General features: G+C 44.3%; 3 protein-coding genes across 4 annotated transcripts in view; 1 reads left to right on the top strand and 2 right to left on the bottom strand.

The window, feature by feature from the left end:
- Positions 1-18,312, top strand: part of syde2 (synapse defective 1, Rho GTPase, homolog 2 (C. elegans)) — a 99,310-nt gene that overhangs the window by 73,345 nt on the left and 7,653 nt on the right. For both annotated transcript variants that reach the window (XM_060066799.1, XM_060066798.1), the window contains one exon: positions 15,572-15,803. In XM_060066799.1, the coding sequence (XP_059922782.1) occupies positions 15,572-15,803 (232 nt within the window). The remainder of the gene's footprint in view (positions 1-15,571; positions 15,804-18,312) is intronic.
- On the bottom strand, positions 1,725-4,720 carry LOC132469012 (uncharacterized). Its single transcript, XM_060066924.1, has 6 exons — positions 4,460-4,720; positions 4,302-4,377; positions 3,975-4,226; positions 3,504-3,675; positions 3,219-3,367; positions 1,725-3,100 (listed from the first exon to the last, which is right to left on the bottom strand). Exons 1-6 carry the CDS (start codon positions 4,661-4,663, stop codon positions 2,913-2,915), a joined length of 1,041 nt encoding a protein of 346 aa, XP_059922907.1. The 5' UTR covers positions 4,664-4,720; the 3' UTR covers positions 1,725-2,912.
- Positions 5,397-6,945, bottom strand: LOC132469031 (uncharacterized). Its single transcript, XM_060066958.1, has 4 exons — positions 6,762-6,945; positions 6,538-6,664; positions 5,944-6,242; positions 5,397-5,790 (listed from the first exon to the last, which is right to left on the bottom strand). Exons 1-4 carry the CDS (start codon positions 6,818-6,820, stop codon positions 5,652-5,654), a joined length of 624 nt encoding a protein of 207 aa, XP_059922941.1. The 5' UTR covers positions 6,821-6,945; the 3' UTR covers positions 5,397-5,651.

The following is an 18,312-nucleotide window of genomic DNA, read 5'->3' as shown; positions in this document are numbered from 1 at the left end:
ACAAGATCACTAGGGGGCACTATTTCAGTTTGTGAATTTGAGACTGGTCACGAACAAGTCACTGTCATTTAAACATGGAGCAACGGCGAACTCTAATGTGGAGCGTTGAAGCAATGAATTTATTCAGTTCAGATCATTTATCAAGCCTGGAGATGATGCAACCCCAAAATGACTGCTACGAATTATAGCCTACTCGATTGTGGACTGCAATCTATGTTTCCAAATGTGTATGTAGAGTTACGGCTTTTTCTGACTCTGCCCGTCAGTAATTGCGAAGGGGAGCGGTCATTCTCTCTTCTGTCCAGGATTATAAATGAACTGAGGACGAAAATGTCACAAAAACGCCTCAAGGCACTTTCTCTCATGGCAATTGAGAGCGACCTTACCAATGCACTGGACTTTGATGATATCGTGTAGGATTTCGCACAGAACAGAGCCCGGAAAAAATGCATTTCATAGGTGAAATGCATTACTGTCAATTAATGTAAGGAACTGTTCGTATTGAGCTGTTTTAAGTCGTTTTTATTTGTGGTTGAAAGCGGTGCAATCGAAATTCGTTCAAATCGCCAAAAATGTCATCAATTATGTATATTTTTTATCCTGTTTTGGTTAAATAAAGATGCATTTATTTTTAATAATTATTGTGAGGTTGCCTTTCCTGTGCTACAAATCCTGCTGAGTTGCAGGTATAGGCCAATGACTTATTATCGCCAATAAGTGTGTGTGTATTCTGGTTGCGTGTGTTTATGTTGGAAGGGGGGGGGGCTGCGGAGTCCACGTGCCCAGGGGCACGTGGACTCCGCCACGTGATATAATCCGGCCATAATATAATATGGCCGGATTATATTATGACATATAATCCGGCCATAGACGGATTATATGTCATAATCCGTCTATGGCCCTAACCCTCGCTGTTGCGCCTTCACGCGCCGTGGAGCCATGTCCCAATACCAGTTTAAAGGTAGCTTAAAGCCCATGGTGCAGGTTAACCGGAAGTTTTGATTAATGGGTACATAAAGCACTCAAAATATGTATATAAAGTTAGAAATGTCTCCAAAATGGTGTTAAAGTCCAGTTTTTGTAGTTTTTGGTTAGTAACGGTTATTTTTTACGCAATTTGGCGATGACGTCACGTAAGGTAGACGCATACTAGAACTAGCATTATGGCGGACGGGGATGAGGAAGAGGTAGCAAGACCCACTGTCAACATTTATGATGGCCCACAGCCATATCATTTCGAACCGGTTAGGCGTATGAGGGGAAATGAGGAAATACCGAGAGCCAATGGCCGTCAAAGACAAATAAATGCATGGTCAGAGGAGAATGAGTGGAGAGTTGGTGAAGTGTCCTGGTGAGTTGCTACCATTTAGAAACGCAGCAAGGAGCGCTGGAGCTAGTAGTCTATGAACAGCAGTGCATACAATAACTTATTTATTTTTACTGTCAGTGAATAGCATCGAATGAAAGTCAACGTTTTCTTTATATCTAGTGACACTGATTATGTCATTGGCTCAGATAAGTACCCTAAACTTAGTCAGAAGATCCAGAAATAGAAGGCATATTATGCCTTCTATTTCTTCTAAATATGGGCTAGCTTGACAGTCCCACCTGTGAACCCCTAGTGTTTAGCTTTTACCTTTCTCCGGTGAAAATGTTGTTTGCAAACGTAGCCGACGCCGAGTAGGCTGGTTATGTCTTCAGTGTGATTATTTTTGATAGTGCTAACTCGTTTTCCTCGTGATTGATTGTCATTGAAACTGTCAGGGTACCGCTTACCGGGAGAGAGCAGTAAGCGTGTCTGTGTCGCTGTGTTTGGCAGGTGTCTGTGTGGGCGGTGTCGTCCCATGGAAACTGTGGTGGAGAGCTTGTGTTGTAGGGAGGTGAGCGCGTTTTGGTCGCTGGTCGAGGAGCTCACCCCACGGCCAGCAGATATAACATGCCTAACGCAGCATCCTGGATTTGAGGCATGCTGCCTGAATCCGTTTGTGCTAAAAATAGCATACACACACTTCAGGCAGGATCATGGTCCCCTTCAAGCCAGCACGCACGAGTATGTTCATGGTTTATGTTTACAAATCTTTTTACACTGAGTCATTTGAACCAACAGTTATAGGTGACAGGAGATGTGTTGCATACACAATAAACATGCATAAGAAACAGGCTTAAAATGACGTTTCCAACCTACTTACAGAGTTTTAAACTTAAGAATCTTTCCTACTTATCCCTAGGCAATACCGGTACACTGCGTACAGGCAAGCTATACGCTGGGCTTATGGCGTTTTAGGGAGGAGTATAAGGAAGCCTCTACCCTCTTGTGTGGTTTCAACCATCAGACAGCAATTCCAGAATGATGACCAGACGTATCAGGGCTTTCAATGGCCTTGTTTAGATGAAAATGAATAAAAATAATAGTTATGCTTATTCTGTTGTGATCATTCAATTGCCCTTAAAATGTTATAAAGTACACAGAACACATGCATTTTGGATAAAAAAAAGTTGATTGGCATTGCTTGTAATGGTTACTGAACAAAGACACAGGTTGGAATTAAATCTATATAAAAAAATGGTTAGGCACAAAACATACAAGGAACACTGATGAAGGGCTAGACCCGCAATGTTTAATTCTAATTCTAATTAATTCTGCAATAGTGTAGTCATACCCGAGGGTCAGTTGATGGTTCTCTTTCTCTCACACACACACGCACACTATTTCATGCATGCATACATGCAGTGATACATGCAAAAGCACATCAAGCAGACACAGTGAGCCCAGACAACACCGCACACAGAGGTTGACAAGGCACAGGTAAAATGATTACCAAATTATTTTGAATTATATACAAAGAAATTTCATGCAAATAATAACAACTAAATCATTGGACTTGTCCGTGGAAAAAAATAATAATGTGAAATTAGGTTTTCTTGAAGCGTGACTGCCGGGCTAGGTAGAAGCTGATGGCCTCCTCCTTAGGAATCTGTTCGAAGGATTTGGCGATGGGGGCGGGTGCATCGGAGGACAAATTGGCGCCAACCTCTCGAAGAACCGCGGGTGAATTGGCGTAGCTCTCCCGAAGGGCCTTCATTAATGATGTTGCATAACCTGCAGACATAATAATAATAATATTAATAATAATAATAATATTACTTTATAAAGATCATTGTCACTGATCACTAGTGCGCCATCTCAAAATATGATAGAACTGCCTGACACTGCTTACCGTATGAGGCTGCCTCTTTGATGGGACGCACCACATGGGCACCTTTTCTGAAGCGCGGATACCGCACGCAGTACTTCTCCGTCCCGTCACTTCTCCGTGCTGTCTCGCGATTGGCATTGTGATTATAATGCAGCGCCGCTAAGAGAAGCCTACAAAATAACACATTTGAGAAAACCTTTGAAACTTGGTGTATGACAAAATACTACAATAGGCACGTTAATAGGTACTATTATTACTATAAAAGGCATAATAATTGGCAGTGTTATTCCATTGGATAGCACTGACCTGCTATACATCCCAAGGTATGAAAACCCTGTGTGCTTGGGCGCGAAGTGCAAGATGAGGGAGTGGTAAGCCTCAAGGGAGAAGGTCTGGTGCTGTGGAGACAGCTGACGAACATCTTTCAGCAAGGCAGCCCTCATCATTATGTTCTCCAACTTGACTGCTGCCAATGAGCCTGAAAAGACCAAGACAGGTAGGCAGGGAGGCAGACAGACACACAGACGGAAAACTTACAAATAGACATTAGACAGGAAGATGGATACAGACAGAATTCCTTTTTGAAATGGAAACACATGAAATTGTCCTGCATATGAATTATAGCAAACATAAACAGTAAACAGAATGTTATGAGATTGCCAGGGAATGAAAAAACAATTTCATCACAAAGGTCACATGTCAAAGCATCCAGACAATTACTCAAAGACAGCAACTAAAACAAAACTATGTAGAGCGTGCATAATACCAGTACTGTACCTGGGTCCAGCCACTCTTTGTTGCGCTGATCTCTGTCTAGAGGGCCATGGGCACAACTGGAGAAGGCAGGGGTGTCATGGTCATGGATGTCCTGGATGTGGTTCACTAAACTTCTCCATTTGGCCTCCATGACCGCTGGGTTGCCATCTGGGGTTGAGGCTGCAGTCCAATAGAGGTGATTCACTATAGCTGGCCTCCACAACTGTAGTTGGTCACACTCTTTGGATGCTGCATCCAATGCCTTCCCCAGACCTGTTTTAGAACAAATGGTATTAATTGATATGCACTAACAAAAACTGCTTCAAGGTTCCAACAATGGATACATACTTTTGGCAATGTGCCACACGTCAAAATAATGCTGTGTCCCTTCAGGGATCAGCTCCTCTCTCACCCATTTGGCAACCTAAGGAGAAAAAAAACACTAACATCCAGCTTCAGTGCAATTCAGATATTTACATTCTATACTGCATTTTTATTGTAAATACCTGGCGATGTCGGTCCGTGATCAGCGTTGCCAAATGCAGGTCGTTTCCCCTCAGCAGGCCAACACTGCGCTTGAGCCCTTCAAGCTCACACCATGAGCTGTTGGGGACCTCTGAGCTCTGCAACATGACATAACAGTGTAAGTGTAGAATGCTGGTGGTGTTGAAGGAGGCGTTAATGAACCGAAGCGTTGCTGGTCCAGGCATTATGATACACTACTCTAGTTAGGCATTCTAGGCTGGGGGTAAACGATTATTTATCAAACGATTAATCGGGCGATTATTTTATCGATTAGTCGACTAATCGAATGACCAATTGGACTTTTTTTTTTTTTTTTTCTGTTGCTCGATTAATAAAAACCATAATGTGTCTCAAATAAATCCCAAAAAATTCTTAATAATATACTTTATTTAATACGGAACCCGTAAAGGGACATGAAAAAAATGTGTGCGCGTATACTCTTGCGCTCCGCCTCCAACTACGAGTTATCTTTCCTGCTGTCGGCTCCCAGACCGAGGAGCACAGGTGATCCGTTCCCTCCAGGTCCGATGCGCTCTCGGGGGCATGACCCTTCACTTTGACCGACAGTGAGTCTGCTTATAGGTCGGAATATGATGGAATGAAGCGGCCACCGATTATTGACAGGCTGGGTATTTTATTCTTACACACAACCGGACTCGTTCATGACTTCACTAGACTGACACGCACGCTATCGCTCGCTCTCCTCGCTCGTCCACCTACTCGCTGACGACACACACACACACACACACACACACACACACACACACACACACACACACACACACTGCCAGTGATATGCGCACGATGTTTCCCCATGCTCATGAGATACTTTCTCGTGCGCACGAGATACTTTCTCGTTTGAGATGCTCCAACATTGCTGTCGTGCTCTTGTGATATGCCAACTCCATTTGGCAAAGAGTGCAAATCACAACTCCTTTCCGTTTAGGACTTAACTTGAAGTATTTCCATACCTTTGATGATTTCGTGCGCGGACATTTTCCTTTATTGTGACTTTCGTCCATTTCTCCGTCGAAAATCGTCGACGGAGAAATTTGACGTCGACGAATTTTTGACGTCGACGTCATCGACGCATCGCTACAGCACTGCCGCAATACACAATAAAGCTCTATGCATGGTTGTAGTGGAAAGATGTTATATTAAGATACAATCCTTTTACCAAATTGCAGAGTTCATTTCTTTGTCTAATAACATCAGGTTTACCTGAACAAGCTGAACATCCACCACCTTGTTCACTCTGTCCTCTATCAGAGAGTATGACCCATACTTTGCGCAGTGCCCAGGAGAATCTGACCTGGAATTAATTACAATTTATGTTTCAAGTTTTTAAAACCATGGTCTGTAAAGACAATCCACCATGTCAACTGCAAATGCCAACTAAAGCCACCCTACATGATAACAAATAAAATCAAAACGTGGAACTGGTCTAGCTCTCACACTGGTTTACCTGCAGTCACCAGCAAGAACTAGCCCGCCATCCATTGCCCGTAGGTCACTAAAATTCTTGGCTTGATCATTCTGCCAGGCCTGAACGATTACAGGGATGGTGTAGTGGCGCTGATGGCGAAAGAAACTGCTGGCACTGATGCACTGCAGGCCAAACAGGGTCAACATTCTTAGTGTCTGTGTGGCCAAACATCCAGTAAAATGAATGGCCCCACTTAACAGGAGGTTGCAGGTTGGCATGTTCCTGTGGAGCATTGGCTGGTTTTGCCAGAAACGGTGGTAGCCACATGATGCACAGACCTAGATATGTAATAAAATAAAATAAAACATTGTAATCAACAGTATATCAGGATTCAATATAGAGTAAGTACTGTACATTACTGGTCAAAGGTTTCATATTTTCAATGAAACACACATGACCAATACAGTATAACACTCAAATATGATGGCATCACAAACCAGCAGACTTAAGCCAGCCTGGTACATACATTGTAAATTAACTGGCAAGACAGTCAGAGCTATCAGATTGTAATTAGATATTTAGATTTTCTAATCAGATGGCCACGTAAACAAAACTGCATAAACAAAACTGTACCTGCTTGATCTTAACCAAAGTTCCTTCCTGCTGCACGATGCTACTATCCGACCTCTCACAACAGGCCGGACAGATGGCAAAAAGGCCCATCAGCTCCTCTTGGCAAACAATGAATTTGTCAATGCAACTACAACAACAAAAAATGAGGGAGGGGGGCGGTGTCATTCAAACTAACAAAGCATTGAGCATTCAATATGGTCTATGTTGGTTTTCGATTATCTCACTTGTGGTGGGGGTCACACGTGTAAGGTGGCTCCTCATCAAACAATTCCTCCTCATCCATCGGCTCTTCGGGCACCCACGACAAGTCACTGATGACAGTGGCATTATCATCATCATCGTCGTCAACTGTCTGTTCAGGACTAGCGAGGGGAGTGGAGGTTTGTGGGCTGAATGAAGTCTGTGTGCCCACGCTAACCATCCTTTGCCCACGCTAACCACCCTTTGTCCGTGGGGAAGCAATGGACCCTATGTCCACTTTTGCTGGAGTTGTTGCACCCGCCACAAATACAGTAGAAAACCATGTTATCTACTTATATATCTACTCTCTCTCTCTATCTATCTATATGTTATGCTATGCTATGCTATCCCTCACTATCTATCTATGTTATGTTATGCTATCCCTCACTATCTATCGATGTTATGCTATTCTATCTATCTATCTATCTATCTGTGGCATTAGGGGAAAAACAAGCTAACCGACAACGCCACCCTAGGGATTGCACCCAGGGATATACTAATCAATTAAATCCAAACAATTATATAGCACACACGTTCGTTGACTGACGGCACCAGAGACGAAGTTCCAAAAATAGGTTGTTTTTATTAACTAAAACATGTGTGTTCCACATGTAACAAACAGGATAAATGAAATCAATTGGTATGCAGGGGATAGACAGGATGGTTAGGGCTGAGGCTTACCAGCAGGGGGCAAGATACCAGGAGACGGAGGGGGGAGACACATAAACACCAACCAGTCACTCGTGCTCGCACATACACACAGCAACACAGGATCAAAATGATAAAAGAGAAATTCCAAGAGGACACACGTGAAACCACACTCGGGAAGGGGGCACCACCACCTAAAGGATCTAGTTGCCTCCCTGCGGTGGGCACTCAGCGCCTGGAAACGAAGGAACAAAAGAGAGATGAGGGTAGATACAAACGACCAAACAAAACAATAAACACAACTACACAAAATGTAATTCACAAAAAGGAAATCAGTAAGAAAACAAAATATAACAAACACACGAACCAGGCCAAAAAGGATCTTAAACATGCGTGATAGCCCACTGGTTATCCGCAGCTATAACAAAAAAAAAGGCCTGCCAGTGGCTTAACAGAAGCAGGGCTCAAAACAAACCATAAACAAAATCCCCCAAATTAAACCAAACACTTCCCCAGGACAAACACGCACGCACTCGCCAACACTCTACACACACACACACACACCGACACACACTAGTTGCGACACGGGCAGATGGAACACACAAGGACAAGTCAACAGACAGATCACGTTCAAAGAGTGGTCGTTAGCGTCTTCGCCGCTATCCTCCAGGCTAGCCCAGGACAAACACGCACGCACTCGCCAACACTCTACACACACACACACACCGACACACACTAGTTGCGACACGGACAGGTGGAAACACACAAGGACAAGTCAACAGACAGATCACGTTCAGATAGTGGTCGTTGGCGTCTTCGCCGCTATCCTCCAGGCTAGCCCAGGACAGTTGGGCAGCTTTGGTGGTAAACAACGGGTGGCAAAAACAGCAGTCGGCAACGACACAATCGGCAGTACCTAGAAGGCATACAGGTCACCCCGTTAGTGCTAAACATAATTCTAAAAACAATAGCGATATAAAATAAGGGATACCTACCAGGAAGTTGGCAACTTCCTACTTAAGCCAGCGGCTCACAGCGCACCGCTGAATGTTAGCATTCGGTTGGAATCCACACAGAGACTGTTACGCGATCAACAACCTGCACGCATCACCAACCAAGGCAGGGCACCAGCAAGCAACAGGCACAAGCGCTGCAAAGCGACCAGTGTGAAAAAGTAAATCACCATGCCAAACAAATCAGCTAGAGCGTCCATAGGGAAAGCACGCGTACATACCGGTAGTGATGTTACGTTTTGCGTCGAGGCATCGAGGCGTGTGTCGAGTATCTCGGCTCCTCCCCCAGCGAAGCTCCGCTTCGAGTAGGATTCACGTTGGCAAAATGACGTAGGGTGTGACGTTCGAGGCTTCGCCTCGGGCTTCTGCTTCGAAATATGGGTTCAGTATTGGCGGGAGATTTCGACTATAAAGATGTCCCGTATACGATCACAACCTTGTGGTATATTAAATATACCACTAGTCTGTGATCGTAGTAGTTTGAGCATTGCATTTTCTGTAGTATCAATCGAAACATCACACATTGTGTAAACATCACGTAGGGAGCTACGTGAAACATTACCCCCCCTGCACCTCCCTCCAAAGTTACACAAAACACTGTCCCCCACATCTCATCCACATTTCCCCTTTTACAAAATCAGTTCTATCATTCTGCCAAAAAAATTCAATAACCACTGTCCAGAACACTTTAATGGCTATTCAATTAATGAGTCCTTCTCAGTTATCATGCAGTGTGGATCGGCTTAGCTCAGGAGGTAAAGCAGTTGACCTGTAACCAGTAGGTTGCAACCAGTAGGTTGCTAGCTCAGTGTCGTCTTCACCCTGTCACTTTGCTCCTGACAGCTGACTGTCGCCTTGCATGGTTGACTGCCGTCGGTGTGTCAATGTGTGTATTTACCGATGTAAGTCGCTTTGGATGAAAGCGTCTGTTAAGACACACATTTGCCAAATGATTTATTTTCTAGCATGAGCTCTGTGCCATTTTATGAGTGTCACACTCACACACATGTATCACTGAAATGACTTCAATTCTCAAATGATTTAATGTTGTATCGGCACACGAAGCAAAAATCACATTTTGGGTTGGGTTGTCATAATTTCATTCACCACTAGATGTCCCTAGCGTACTCATTTGAAGCTTCGAGCACGAACCACTTTGGTGGTTCATCTGGCTTTGAGGCTTTGACGTTTCATGAGGCATCATCTCGGCACCACTACATACCGGTAGCAAGTTGCCTGGAGGGGCGTAGCAGGAAATAACGAGGAGACAAATTGTGGCACCTCCCGACACAAAAAGCTACCTCAGAATAAATAAGGTGGAGACGCAAGCCATTGGCTGTGACGGCCCTGATCATTACAAAGGGCTCTGCCCCTGCGTCTCACGACATATCTATCTATCGATGTTATGCTATTCTATCTATCTATCTATATATATATATCTAGGCTATCTCTATTTATGTATTTACTTATATAATCTGACACTGTCACTCTCTCACTAGCGGCTTCGGCTGTCGTCCAAAAGCGGAGTACCTTACGTGACGTCATGCAATGCATTGTGGGAGAAATAAGAATCATCGCTAACCTGTGGCTAATAACCACTAATATATCACCTACTTTTCCTAATATTTATATTTTGTGATACCCTACAACATCAAATACAATGGATAATTGTTTAAATGTTTATTACCAACTAGAAAATTGCCAGAAAAGAAGAAAATAGAAACCTGCACCATGCCCTTTAAGGGGTAGGGGGAGGGCTAACATCCCCTCAAAATTGAGATTTTTGATGGGCACCCTCAAAGCGCTTCAGTTCTGACTTGCTCCCACAATACCTTGCGAGAAAACGGAAAATCAAGAAATATCCTAGACAAGATGGAGGGCGAAAAGATGCGACAGGATTGGAAAAACACAAATGTAAGTGTTTTCTCTGTAATTAACTGGTAATTATTTTATTAATTATACTCTGCAGCCCGGCCGCGGGCTTCGAAGCCCGGCCGCGGACTCTCGGAAGATCGCGAAAGTCTGTGGCCGACTTTCGCGGAAGATCGCGAAAGTCCGCGGCCGACTTTCGCGGGCCGCCCGACCCCGGTTCTCGGCCGGGCTGCAGACCGGGCTGCCTACGACCGGGCTGGATATCATGTCGTATGATATCCAGATCTTCCATGTTCTAGTATCTCCAGGTTAAAAATAAGCTTTACACTAATATATTATATTATATTAGTAATATTCTATAAGTAATATTATATATACTAATATATTATATTATATTAGTAATATTCTATAAGAATTATTATACTAATATATTATATTATATTAGTAATATTACATGGTTAATCAATGTATTTTTTGGCAGTACTATATTGTGTACATAGCTATTATATATTGTACATAACATATGGCCATATCAACCAGTTCTGGCATATAATTCCTATTTCCTTCTTATTCGTTTTCTTTCAGGACTTCGTTGAGTCCACTGCCACCAGCCCCCCCCACCTCTCCCTCATGCTCCTCCACCCCAGGCACCTCTTCCACCACCCCAGACACCCCTTCCAAGAGGAGAGTGCCAGGGGGCAGGCGAGGCATGAGGAGAGCGAGGCAAAGTTGGCGGAATGGTGGAGAAGATGTGATTCTCCACCATTCTCTCAAAAGCTGAGAGAGAGTGTGTGTGTGTGTGTGTATTTTTAGGTGTGCGTGTGTGTGTATTTTTAGATGCGTGTGTGTGTATTTTTAGATGTGTGGTTCAGTGTTTCTTATTTAAATAAGTTGTGTTTCTTCTAAAGTGTTCTTGTTCATAACCGATTATTATCTAAGGGTGCACTCACACTAGGCCATCTGGCCGTGGCCGTTTTAGCACCTAACCGTGCTCAAATCTGCCAGTGTGAGTGTGGCCAGTCTGGCCGGGCCAATTTGGCCACTTGGGAGAGGTGTGCTGCTACGGCACGGGCCGCTACGGTACAGATGCTAATGAGCCGACACGCGCTACGCAACCTGAGCTGGATGACGTATAGTCAATGCGACGACCACGGACATAATAAAGGCGACAAGCTTTCTTTCCCATTAAACGGTAAACATTGCGTCAAGCGGTTCAACTGTTGGTGTGTTCTCTGTGTTGTTGTCCATTGTTGTTAAAACTCTGACTGGCGGCAGACTTTATTATGGTCCATGCAGCGGACGCTTGGTGATGACGTGTCACGACGTGATGACGTATGTACAAGAGCCTTCCGTGGCCAGGCCACAGCTGCGACGGCCACGGCCAGATGGCCTAGTGTGAGTGCAGGCCAGAGAACAATGGGGCCATTTGAGCACGGTTAGGTGTGAAAACGGCCAACGGCCACGGCCAGATGGCCTAGTGTGAGTGCACCCTAATACCACCTTTAACATGTAGCTAAGTGACATTCAAAATAAAGGTATATTACGAGGGACAAATAGTATTATTTTTAACGCTTTATTTAAACATGCCAATTACAAAATATAAATACCATTTCAGGTTAAACATCTTTACAATGGGTCTTGCTCGTTGCCCGAGTCTGTCTCTTGTAACATTACCAGGGGTCTGGTTATCTGCTAGGGGGCACGGGGAGGCCATGATGACGTCACAGGGTAGGGTTGTCCCATTTGGTAGGGGATCGGTTAGGGGTAGCAATGAGGGGTAGCAATGAGCATGAGCAATGAGGGTTAGGGTTGAGATGTAGGGTTGAGACAGTGAGCAAAGAAACGGGATTGGGCCTTAATTACTTACTTAACTTTTTTACTCTTTTTAATGTCTCTTTTTTTCGCCGCTTTCTACGACGTCTTTCTGGTGGTGTCGGGTCAGCCATCTCTTCTTCGTTCTTTACCAGACTCCGGTTGCATTGTGGGGTAGCGTAATGAACTCCGTTGTTTACTGTGGCGGTAGTACGCATTCGGAAACGTTTTCCGTACTACACAATGCGTACTGAGCATTCGGACGTGCTATATTTGTGGCGTACTACAAAATGCATACTATATAGCAGTCAAGTATGAGTATTCGGATTCAGCCTACTTAAAATATACGAAACAAACGGAGAAGGGAGGGGGCGCGGGAGCAACTGCTAGGGTGCACTGAAACCGTCACAGTAATTTGCAGGACAATGCAACAAGCCCTGATTGCAAGTGATTTCCAACCGTTCTCAATTGTGGAGGACAAGGGATTCAGAAGTTTCATACAGGCTCTCAATCCGGGGTCATCCCTATGTTCCCCGGGTCCTATGTTCCCCGCTCGGGGAACATAGGACCCTTTTTAAAAAAAAAAAGGTCCTATGTTCCCCGTTTTTCCCAAAAAGGGTCCTATGTTCCCCTGTAGCCATACATACCGGGGAGCATAGGACCCTTTTTGGGAAAAGGGTCCTATGCTCCCCGGTTTCTATCAATCTATCAATCTATCAATCTTTAAAAATATTTAAACTTTGACGCGACATTCGGGTGATGACACGCTGTTGAACGCCAATCAGCGTTCAACAGCGTGGCCACTGAGTGACATGTGTAACGTAACAGCCAATCAGCGTTCAACCGGCCAACTCAGTACAGTGCAGTCAGGGTGAACTGCAGCATGGAGGAGAAAGTGATTGCTGCCGTTTGCGACTCCCGGAGCTCTTTATATAATAGTATATAATATAATATAATTGTATAATAATATCATGGCCAAAAGCTCTGTGCGCCTCCGGATGGCCGTAGCGCGGGGAGCTCTCGTAGGGATTGGGCTTCTTGGGGTTTGTTTACCGGCGTATGAATAGACTGCGTCAGGTTCTCCGACGTCTCTCCCTCTTCCACAAAAGGTAGACATGCAATGGTAGTTATCTCGGCCGGAATATGGCAGTAATGGTGGAAAAAGTAATAGACCGGGGAACATAGAACCCTTTTTTTTAAAAAGGGTCCTATGTTCCACGGTCACATACATATCGGGGAACATAGGACCCTTTTTAAAAAAAAGGGTCCTATGTTCCCCAGTCTCATACAAAGAGGGGAACATAGGACCCGGGGAACATATTGCTGCGTCAGATCTGCGAACCGACTCGGATCTCGGATCTGACGCCACGCCCACACTACAAGCGTTTTATTATTTCGCTCGGGCGTTGGAGGAAAACATGGACGCCACCCGGAAAGCTGTTGTTGCGGTAGCATTGGCAGAGGACCAGGCGCTCCAAAATAAGTAGGCTATAGGCCATAGGCAGAGATACGGACGCAGTAAGGTATTGCAGTAATACGAGTGATTGAAATTGCCATTTAAACCACCAAAGTGGTCCAAGCACAATGAAAACAGTTCATACGTCAAGTCACAATGGGCGCAGCCATCTTGAATTCTGTCTCGGAATTTTGCTCGGTCACCACTGAGTTCAACCGAGATGGCGAGTTCGCCGTCCGAGGAAAAGGGGTGTGTTTGTGCTTGTCGCTAGGCAACGTCCTTGGACCTCCGAGACGGATGGATATTAAAACGCAGCAATAAATAGGACCCGGGGAACATAGACACGCTCCCCTCAATCCTATGTATGTTCCTCCAAGCAGGAAAACACTCTATCAAAAAATGATTCCAAGACTGTATGATCGTCGGAATTGCGGCATGGCACCATTATAAAAGGTAAACGTAAACGGTAATATGAAGAGCCGTTTGGGAGCCGAAAGAGCCAGCTCTTGTTGGTGAGCCGTTCCAAGAGATCCGGCTCACTAAAAAGAGCCGAAATTCCCATCACTAGCTGCTAGCATCAGTGTTATTAGCTCTAAGCCTCTGTTTGCTAGCACACGTAATATGGGTACTCCATTTTGCACCATACAAATGGTGCAATCCATTTGTATGGTACGTGGGTACGTCCAAGTCGTAAGTTGCAAATGTCCCTGCTTTCTTGCGGCAATTGAGGAGGCACGTCCCCTTTTGGTCATATAATGACTTACCGTTCCTCATTGGCTAGTCATTGTTATTGATAGCTACATTAGCCTCTTCAGCAAACCAGCTGGAAAACAAACAGAACAATCGTAGTATTGCACGCATAGCAAGGCCGTGCAATGCATAAATTGGTGACCCGCATAAAGTAGCAATGTAAGTGTGTAAGAGCATTTAAAATCAACATTAAAATGACCAACGTGATACAAATACAAAGAAAATAGATCTCTTTACGGCGCAGCCATTTTTGCTGTCTGCCTCACTGAACTCGCTCTACTTTCAGAATAGCAATTGGGACCGACCAAAAGGGGGCGTTCCTCCGTGAAATGCCGCAACAAGGCTGGGAGATTTACAACTTACGACTTGCACGTACCGGCGTACAAAACAAATGGACACCATATTAGGGCCCGACCGATTCATCGGCCTGCCGATTTAATCGGCCGATTATAGCCTTTTTGAAAATAATCAACATCTGCCAAAAAGATGCCGATTACAACCGATTATTATTATTATTATTATTTTTTTTTTTGAAATGTTATTGCGCTTAGTATCCTGCAGATTGCACTCCTACTCGCCTTGCTAACTAACAACTTTAGCTGGAGTAAAAAAGAGGAGATTGAATTTTACCATACAACATGAAAGCACGCTTGCTCAGGCAGCTGCGCCCTCACCTCACCAATGTACACAAGACGCGTTGTTGGAGCATGTTGTGCCTGTTTTTCTTTAGGTCCCAGGCCATGTTAATTTGTTATACTGTAGACTCTAACGGTGAGACCATACTGCTCAGCACGCACGTGTTAGTCACTGTTCACGAGCGCAGCACATTGGGAGTTAGTTAATATTTTACATTACACTCATTTTTGACTGTAAATGTATTCTAAAACACTCAAAGGTTCTGCATTCAATTCACATATTCGTCAAAAGTGTTTAAAGTATATTTAAGGTATCAAAAACTACGTTTTATATGCTTTTTTTTGTTTTGTTTTTAATCGGCAGATTAAATCGTAATCGTAATTTTTCTCTGAAAATAATCGGCATCGGCACTCAAAAATCAATATCGGTCGGGCCCTACACCATATGCATGCGATTTATATATGATGAGTTCACATAGTTTCCGTCCCCAACTGACCTAAGCTAAGCCAACCATTGTTTGCTGTTACAGTTTATATTTCAATTGTTATCATTTGCATCACCGACAAGGTGTGTGTGTGTGCGCGCTCATTGCCCATGGCTTCCTCAGGTGACACTCCGGAAGCTGCTGGACCATCTGAAGCTGGTGGCGTCTCACCAGGAGGTGAATAAGATGACGTGTCAGAACTTGGCCGTGTGCTTCGGCCCTGTGCTGCTCAGCCAGCGGCAGGAGGCCTCCTGCCACACCAACCGGGTCTTCATCGACTCCGAGGAGCTGGCCAGTGCCCTGCACTTCAAGAAACACATCGAGGTCCTCCACTACCTGCTGCAGCTTTGGCCAGGTGAGACATCTGCACTGACCACAAGCATGTTAACATGCAGTTCCACATGTTGGCCTTGAATAGGTGTATATGTAGGGGAGAGCCGGGTCGATTGAAACACTTTTCAGTTAAACGTCTTTTTCAAAGATGACGTTACGCATACAAATAATTTCAACATGTGATCAACAACTCAACTCCTATGTGTGTTCTCTTAGTTACAAGTGTAATTTAATACATATGTTGGATGATCGAGCTGTTTTTTAACTTTGAACGTAAGTTGACATCTGTTTCAAACGCCCCGCCTAGTCGGGACGTTTGAAACACACATGCGGGACGAATGAAACAGCATATTTTAAAAATAAACGATTGACCTTACTCTTGTTTTTATGCAATATACCGGACAACATAGTAGTGTACTCGTCATTGGTAAAATTTCACATAAATCTGCATAATATAAATAGGTTAAAATATATTTTTGGCCCATGCGTAATTGTCAAGATGCACATTTCGATTAAAACTCACCTTTTGGACTTCTTTTGGACGACTAAATTTGCATTAAATGTACTTATTTCCCTGTCCTAAGTCATGTTTAGGGATACACAGTTGAACATCCTTTTTATTTATTTTAAACAAAAACTACCACGTCAACCGGATCACATGCGTTTGTAACAAGTGTTTCAATCGTCCCGATAGTGACTACTGACACTTAAACCTTTTTTACCTCTGAACTTCAAAACTCTGACATTGCACACTTTAGCACAGGTTTAAGTACTAATACATCTGTTGTATAGTCATATTATTATGGCATGAAACAAAAAACACAACTATTTATTACAAAAAAACTACCGCAGGAAGGATTTTAGTTAGCGCTCTCGAAAACAGGTTTGGGGGATAATATTTGAACGGTGGGACACGAAATTTCGCGGGGTTGGTCAGTCTTGCGTGCTGAACGTCGTGACTAAATTTGACGTGAAAGCCTTGCGTGGTTTTCGAGGAAATCGCTGTGTTTCAATCGTCCCGTGTTTCAATTGACCCGGCTCTCCCCTCCATGTGTGTGTTACTTTCTTTGTTTCTTTTGTTAGCTAGTTTATGCATGAGTTCACGTTTGAACATTTAAGAATGACAGGAATTGAGTAAAACGTGTTTGCTGCAGTATTGACTGAAAGTAGTTCATACATACATTCCCTAAATCCACCGAAGGCATACATTCAAAAGGAGTTGATCCAGCTCCGTCTCAAAAACAGCGATGTATATCCCACGCCACTCCCTTCTCCACGATGGGCCTTTTGTAATTCATAGAATCTCTCAGAGGTTTTATCTCAACAAAGTAATGCAACCGTGGGGTCAGGCTTTATGCTTTGATCCCTGAGGTTAGCCACCACAAAAGGGCAGTGCAGATAGACGTAACAGATTGGCCGCACCATCTGTTGTTCTGTTCGGAGATTAAACTCCCCACAAAGCTCTTCTCCATCATGACGAGCAGAAGCCGACCCAAACCAATCAGAGCAATTAAAGCAGCAATTAAAGTCTGTGTTGCAGGGTTGCAGTGACTGAATTAGAGCCCGACCGATATTTCGGCGGACGTCATTATCGGCCGATATTAGGCATTTTCCAAACTCTCGGTATCGGCCAATTAATTAATATTGAAAAAAATATATATTTTTTTATTTAATTTTTTGGTTATTGTGTTTTTCGTTTGGTTGTGGTCTTAGTGAAGCAGCCTAGCCTTGGCGTTGGAGAAGTTGGAGTGACGAATGTGCTTTTTCTATGTGTTCAATGATGTATCTGTCTGATCGTATTTGCTGTAGATGGATGGTTAAATAATGTCACACCATGATCGGTCAAGTAACTTGTTTGCATGTGCACTGATTGTTTGTCTGATAGGCTATATACCTGGCATTTATTCGGTTGATTGCTCTTCTATTGCCGCGTTTCCACTGCAGGGTGCGGAACGGTTCGGTTCGCAAAGGTGCGGTACGGGTTGCGTTTCCACCGCCAAAAGTGGGCGTGACCCGGACTGAGCCGTACCCGTTTTGGCCTCGTTTTCAGTACTCCTCCATTGGGATACTGAAAACGAGACGAGACACCTGAAAGGGTCCCGGGAAATTCTAGCTACACACCCCCTCCGTTGATTGGTCGACAGAATCATCACTTCCGGGCAACGTGGGAATAAAAACAAACAAACCGTAGCCTCGAGGTATTATTCTTTACAATTAACTTGTTGCGTAAAACGCTTGCTTGGGCGAACAAGGAGGTGGAGACGTTCCTCTGCATTCTTGGGGAGGAAGACGTTGTTTACGATGTTTACGTAGCTGCCGCGGCGATCGACATCCGGCCTACCTTAAAGGGTACTGTCGGAGGTGGAAACGCGACCTCGGAACTGAGCTGGGCTATACCGCCCCCTCCCTACCGGACTGAGGCGAACCGAACCGTTCCGCACCCTGCAGTGGAAACGCGGCATATGTGCGCCAGATTGGTGCCAATCATTGTCTTGTTTGCATTGTAATGCACAACTTTCCCTCTCCTTGTT

The sequence above is a fragment of the Gadus macrocephalus genome, chromosome 12, assembly GCF_031168955.1.
Source record: "Gadus macrocephalus chromosome 12, ASM3116895v1".
Taxonomy (NCBI): domain Eukaryota; kingdom Metazoa; phylum Chordata; class Actinopteri; order Gadiformes; family Gadidae; genus Gadus; species Gadus macrocephalus.
Note: the sequence above shows the minus strand (reverse complement) of the source record. Positions and strands in the feature narration are given on the sequence as shown.

What these genes read in the sequence shown, in the direction of transcription:
- LOC132469012 (XM_060066924.1), bottom strand. Translation starts at nt 4,663, where the DNA reads ATGCCTGGACCAGCAACGCTTCGGTTCATTAACGCCTCCTTCAACACC. An exon ending in CAAAGAGTGGCTGGACCCAG is followed by an intron (nt 3,676 to 3,974) that starts GTACAGTACTGG and finishes TGGTCTTTTCAG; the next exon opens with GCTCATTGGCAGCAGTCAAG. An exon ending in CAAAGAGGCAGCCTCATACG is followed by an intron (nt 3,101 to 3,218) that starts GTAAGCAGTGTC and finishes TTATGTCTGCAG; the next exon opens with GTTATGCAACATCATTAATG.
- LOC132469031 (XM_060066958.1), bottom strand. Translation starts at nt 6,820, where the DNA reads ATGGATGAGGAGGAATTGTTTGATGAGGAGCCACCTTACACGTGTGAC. An exon ending in ACGTGTGACCCCCACCACAA is followed by an intron (nt 6,665 to 6,761) that starts GTGAGATAATCG and finishes TTGTTGTTGTAG; the next exon opens with TTGCATTGACAAATTCATTG. An exon ending in CTTTGGTTAAGATCAAGCAG is followed by an intron (nt 6,243 to 6,537) that starts GTACAGTTTTGT and finishes TTACATATCTAG; the next exon opens with GTCTGTGCATCATGTGGCTA.